The 6000-nt window shown below is 36.5% G+C and overlaps 1 protein-coding gene across 5 annotated transcripts in view; it reads left to right on the top strand.

The window, feature by feature from the left end:
* LOC117521825 (bcl-2-related ovarian killer protein homolog B-like) overlaps positions 1-5785 on the top strand; it is a 28184-nt gene extending 22399 nt beyond the window's left edge. For all 5 annotated transcript variants that reach the window (XM_034183175.1, XM_034183173.1, XM_034183176.1 and 2 more), the window contains one exon: positions 4902-5785. In XM_034183175.1, coding sequence (XP_034039066.1) covers positions 4902-5027 — 126 coding nt within the window. In that variant the 3' untranslated portion in view covers positions 5028-5785. The remainder of the gene's footprint in view (positions 1-4901) is intronic.
* The last annotated feature ends 215 nt before the right edge of the window (positions 5786-6000 follow it).

Below are 6000 nucleotides of genomic sequence, written 5' to 3' on the forward strand. Positions count from 1 at the left end.
AAGTAAGAAATCGACTGATTTTAATAATTTGGATATGGCTTTATTAAAAAAAAGTTATTGATTGTATAGTAAAACCGTTCAATTATATTTGCAATATGTCACTAAGTACTGGTAAATTTCCTTCTCAAATGAAAATAGCCAAAGTAATTCCTCTGTTTAAAACTGGTGACAAACACACATTTTCTAATTATAGACCTATATCACTCCTGCCACAGTTTTCCAAAATTTTGGAAAAAATATTTGCTAAAAGATTAAATGATTATTTACTGAAGCATAACATCATTTGTGAAGAACAATATGGATTCAGAAGGTCTCGAACTACATCACATGCTTTGATGGACTTTGTGAAAAGTATAGCAACTGCAATTGACAAACAATACACAATAGGTGTTTTTTTTGATTTACAGAAAGCGTTTGACACAATTAACCATGGAATACTATTAACTAAACTGCAGAAATATGGAATCAGAGGTCTGGCATACGAATGGATAGCTAGTTATTTACAAGGCAGATTTCAGTATGTTCAATTCAATAATACAAATTCTGAACTCAGGGATGTCACATGTGGGGTGCCGCAGGGCTCAGTGCTGGGTCCTTTGTTGTTTATAATCTATATAAGTGATATAAGTTGGGTGTCAAGTTCACTGAGATGTGTCCTTTTTGCGGATGATACAATTGTGTTCTGTAGCGGTGAAAATCTTGAACAGCTTCTGGACATAGTGGAGAAAGAACTGGAAAAATTTAAGGTTTGGTTTGACGCTAATAAGTTGTCACTCAACCTTGGGAAAACTAAATGTATCATATTTGGAAATAAACAGGCACCCAAATGTAAAACTTTAACTATAAACAATAAGGAAATTGAGTTATTAACAGAGAATAAATTTTTAGGTGTTATAATTGATAATAAACTTAGCTGGAAACCACATATAAATGATGTGAAATCAAAATTGTCAAAAACTATAGCCATTTTGTATAAAGCCAAAGACCTACTGCCGCAAGAAGGGTTACTTACTTTATATCATTCTCTGGTACCATATATGACATATTGTGTTGAGTCATGGGGAAACACTTACAAATCAAATACCAATCCAATATTCCTTTTGCAAAAACGAGCCATACGAATCATCTGCAATAAACAATATCGTGAACCAACTCATTCTCTATTTGTGTCTTTAAATTTATTAAAATTCATAGATTTGGTTGATTACATTACAATTCAAACTTTATTTCGAGCGAAAAACCAATCCTTACCGAGACATGTCCAGAGTCGGTTCTGATTGAGGGAATCCAGATATAGTTTAAGAGGTTGTGCAATTTTTATGAAACCACCAGTAAGAACAAATGTAAAGGGTTTTTGTGTGTCTGTGGTTGGGGTGAGGAAATGGAACAAATGTTCAACAGAGGTTAGAATGAGTAGTACCTTAGTAAGATTTAAGAAACTACTCAAAAAGAACATCATGTCTAAGTATCATAAAGAAGCAAATATAATTTGATTTATAGGGAATGTTCAATTTATAAGTGGGACTTATTGTATATTTGAATGTGTGGGTATGTATATGCGTATGTAGATATATAGATATGGGTAGGTGTATATGTATATATATGTATATATTTATGTTTGTTAAGTATATAGGTATATATGGCACAGCCCACGCAGAGAGTCACCCCCAAGAGCCTGGTCTGCTTGAGGTTTCTTCCTTATAGGGAGTTTTTCCTCACCACAGTTGCCTAGTGCTTGCTCTGGGGGTTGGTAAGGTTAGTCCTTACTGGCATAAAGTGCCTTGATTCGACTTTCTTGTGCTCTGGTACTATATAAGTGAATAGTATATTGATGTGTATGTCTGTCGACATGTAGTAGTGAATTTGTATTTATGTAAATATGACTGATTAGAATTGTTGGACTTGTACTAGCAGGGGTGGGCGCTAATAAGCATTGCTTCAGCCCACACTCTTTCGGACTCACTAGTTTTGTCTGTGGAATTGTTCATTTTTTTCTATTTGAATATTTTGTGTGCCGAATAAAAAACTTTGTCACTTGTCAAAAAAATACTTGGTACATCGGTTGGTTTTAAAAGGCTTTACAAAAAGAATATACATTTACCCTTTATAGTTTGAAAGATTAGGTTTACCATTTTTGTCGTCATGCTTGGGATTGTGATTGTTTGGTTGTGTTTTGAAATTTTAGTGATTTATTAAGTTTAATTGTTCATGCACATTTTTTTGTATTGTTATGAGTATATATATTTATACAACCCCTGGCAAAAATTATGGAATCACCGGCCTCAGAGGATGTTCATTCAGTTGTTTAATTTTGTAGAAAAAAAGCAGATCACAGACATGACACAAAACTAAAGTCATTTCAAATGGCAACTTTCTGGCTTTAAGAAACACTATAAGAAATCAAGAAAAAAGATTGTGGCAGTCAGTAACGGTTACTTTTTTAGACCAAGCAGAGGAAAAAAATATGGAATCACTCAATTCTGAGGAAGAAATTATGGAATCACCCTGTAAATTTTCATCCCCAAAACTAACACCTGCATCATATCAGATCTGCTCATTGACATTGACCCTATGCCATGACATTGACCCTATGTGTCTTTTTGCAAGGAATGTTTTTGCAGTTTTTGCTCTATGGCAAGATGCATTATCTTGAAAAATGATTTCATCATCCCCAAACATCCTTTCAATTGTCCAAAATATCAACATAAACTTGTGCATTTATTGATGATGTAATGACAGCCATCTCCCCAGTGCCTTTACCTGACATGCAGCCCCATATCATCAATGACTGTGGAAATTTACATGTTCTCTTCAAGCAGTCATCTTTATAAATCTCATTGGAAAGGCACCAAACAAAAGTTCCAGCATCATCACCTTGCCCAATGCAGATTCGAGATTCATCACTGAATATGACTTTCATCCAGTCATCCACAGTCCACAATTGCTTTTCCTTAGCCCATTGTAACTTTGTTTTTTTCTGTTTAGGTGTTAATGATGCCTTTCGTTTAGCTTTTCTGTATGTAAATCCCATTTCCTTTAGGCGGTTTCTTACAGTTCGGTCACAGACGTTGACTCCAGTTTCCTCCCATTCATTCCTCATTTGTTTTGTTGTACATTTTTTGATTTTTGAGACATATTGCTTTAACTTTTCTGTCTTGACGCTTTGATGTCTTCCTTGGTCTACCAGTATGTTTGCCTTTAACAACCTTCCCATGTTGTTTGTATTTGGTCCAGAGTTTAGACACAGCTGACTGTGAACAACCAACATCTTTTGCAACATTGCGTGATGATTTACTCTCTTTTAAGAGTTTGATAATCCTGTCCTTTGTTTCAACTGACATCTCTCGTGTTGGAGCCATGATTCATGTCAGTCCACTTGGTGCAACAGCTCTCCAAGGTGTGTTCACTCCTTTTTAGATGCAGACTAACGAGCAGATCTGATATGATGCAGGTGTAGAGCAAAAACTGTGAAAACATTCCTTGCAAAGACACATGGGGTCAATTTCATGACATAGGGTTAATGTCAACGAGCAGATGTGATTTGATGCAGGTGTTAGTTTTGGGGATGGAAATTTACAGGGTGATTCCATATTTTATTCCTCAGAATTGAGTGAGTCCATATTTTTTTCCTCTGCTTGGTCTAAAAAAGTAACCGTTACTGACTGCCACAATCTTTTTTTCTTGATTTCTTATAGTGTTTCTTAAAGCCAGAAAGTTGCCATTTGAAATGACTTTAGATTTGTGTCATGTCTGTGATCTGCTTTTTTTTCTACAAAATTAAACAACTGAATGAACATCCTCCGAGGCCGGTGATTCCATAATTTTTGCCAGGGGGTGTATATGTATACATTCTTTTTTTTTTTTTTTTTTTTCTTTTTTATGGTATCTGCCTTCACCCTTTCGGCTACACGGGTTCTCTGTATGTTCTTTTTTATGTATTGTTATTGTCTTTATTGTTGTTCATCTGCGTGCCGAATAAATAAATTCTTTCATTCATTCTTAAATAATAATGATGATGACAATCGGTATTGTTAGGTCGTGTTTCATTACGAGCATTTTTATAGACTTAAAAAACAAATCCCATTTGCATCAGCTAAGACAATTCTAATGTATAACATCCAGGTAAAACTGTTAATAAAACATGTCAATTTTCTTGACGTGAGATTATTTAGGTAAAACTGGGTAATAATAATAACACAAACAAAATGTAACTCTTTCATGTACTTTTTAATGTATAGGGGCAAAAATGGAAAACAATGTGTTGAACTCATTTGTATAGATAACTGTGCTCACTTTCAAAAAATGTTCCACAAATCTGATATGGTCATTGATTACAATAGTGAAAAGAAAGAATCTTCTTCAAATCCTCCTAAAGAAATCTGTAGTCTCTTAATGTCATGAAAGCCCAGCTGGGATATGAACTGGGGTTCTTGCCGTCATATGGTGGTATACATCTAGACAGATCACTAGATTGCCCAATAAGCAATTGGACAGGTCTGTGACTCCTTCCACAAAGGTGGGAAGAGATTTTAGTACGTGTATCTGCTTGTATTAGTCCAAATACACCAAATTTGTTAAATATTGTGGATCAGTCATCCTTCAAGAATGGGGCAGATTAGGCAAGTCCAGACTCTAGTCCTGAGGACCGTAATTGGTGCAGCTGCTTATCCCTGGATTCCATCACGTAAAGCTGCTGAGAACCTACGAGCTCCTTAAAACCGGGTCTTTGTTTCACTGGCGTTTGTGTCGTTGGAGGAGATATCTGAAATGTCTGGATTTCATTCAAATTTGGTGGGAGTATAAAGTGGATATACATCTAGAGGTGATTAGATTTTGGAGTAGATTGGTCAAAGGTATACATCAGCCCTTTGATGCTTTTCATTTGTTTTGTTCCCACCCAGGTGGACATCACTAAATGTGTGGTGAAGAAGAATCTCACCCCAGAAAAAAACTGGCTGTCCTCCATCTTGGAGTCTCTGAAGTACTTCCTCATGGCGGTGTACGTCTACATCATGAAGGAACAGTGAACACACAACAGCGTCTTTGACAGAAGAATTAAATGGGGTGGAGGCGGTCGCCTTGGTTGACGTGCCTCCGCCAAATCAGCTGCTGCTGAATGGCTGTCAGCAAATGTCATCAGCATCAGATTGGTATCTTGATGGTAACCCGGTGATTGTGCTTCATCAAAACATCAATCACAGCCCTGCAGGTTTTCCATCCGGAGCTGGTCCACTCACACCTGACAGGTCAATAAGCGCCACATGTTGATGCTTCCCCGCTGTTGACTGAATGTGCTTATTTTGGTTAATCAGGTGTGTGTAAAGCTCATGACTGATATTAAAGTAGGTAATGAGGTTTTCATTTCACCCGTTTACCGCGGGCGTTAGGAAGCTGTCGGGTTTCCTGGTATTTTCTTTGGGAAATGCATGCTTGCAGTGTAAACGTGTCCGCTCAGCTGGCTGAGTTTCAGTATTTGTTTCAATGCAGCCTTTGAGTTCACTGTCCACACATCTGTCTGAAACGGCTCCTGGATTTTGACGCTTTACAACCCGGAGTGAACGTGAACAATAATGACGTCTCTGGATTTAGTGCTGTACAATACAAAGAACATTGCCTTTTTCCCCCCATCATGACCTGAAATATTTGGTTGTGTGCTCAGATTTTTAAACAGAGCCATTGCAGTACATGGAGTCCTTCAGAATGACTGTGCAGTTTGCTGCTTGTTACTGTTAATTTATAAGTGTCTGAATATTTCAAACGCCACAATAAAATTAATATTCACTCAGCTTTATCAGATTATTCTTATAATTCTATTTTGTGAGTCAAAATAGACACATTTTGTCTATTTTTAATTCCCCCCCCATTTAAAAAGAACATTTAACCATCCCTAGTTCTCAAGACCAGGCACTTATTGGCTCTGCTGTTTTTTGTTTTGTTTTTTAAAGATATTTAGGTGTACCTTAGTATAGAGTTCCACCTTAGATTCGGAATGTATAATAG

Source organism: Thalassophryne amazonica, chromosome 12 (genome assembly GCF_902500255.1).
Source record: "Thalassophryne amazonica chromosome 12, fThaAma1.1, whole genome shotgun sequence".
NCBI classification, from domain to species: Eukaryota; Metazoa; Chordata; class Actinopteri; order Batrachoidiformes; family Batrachoididae; genus Thalassophryne; species Thalassophryne amazonica.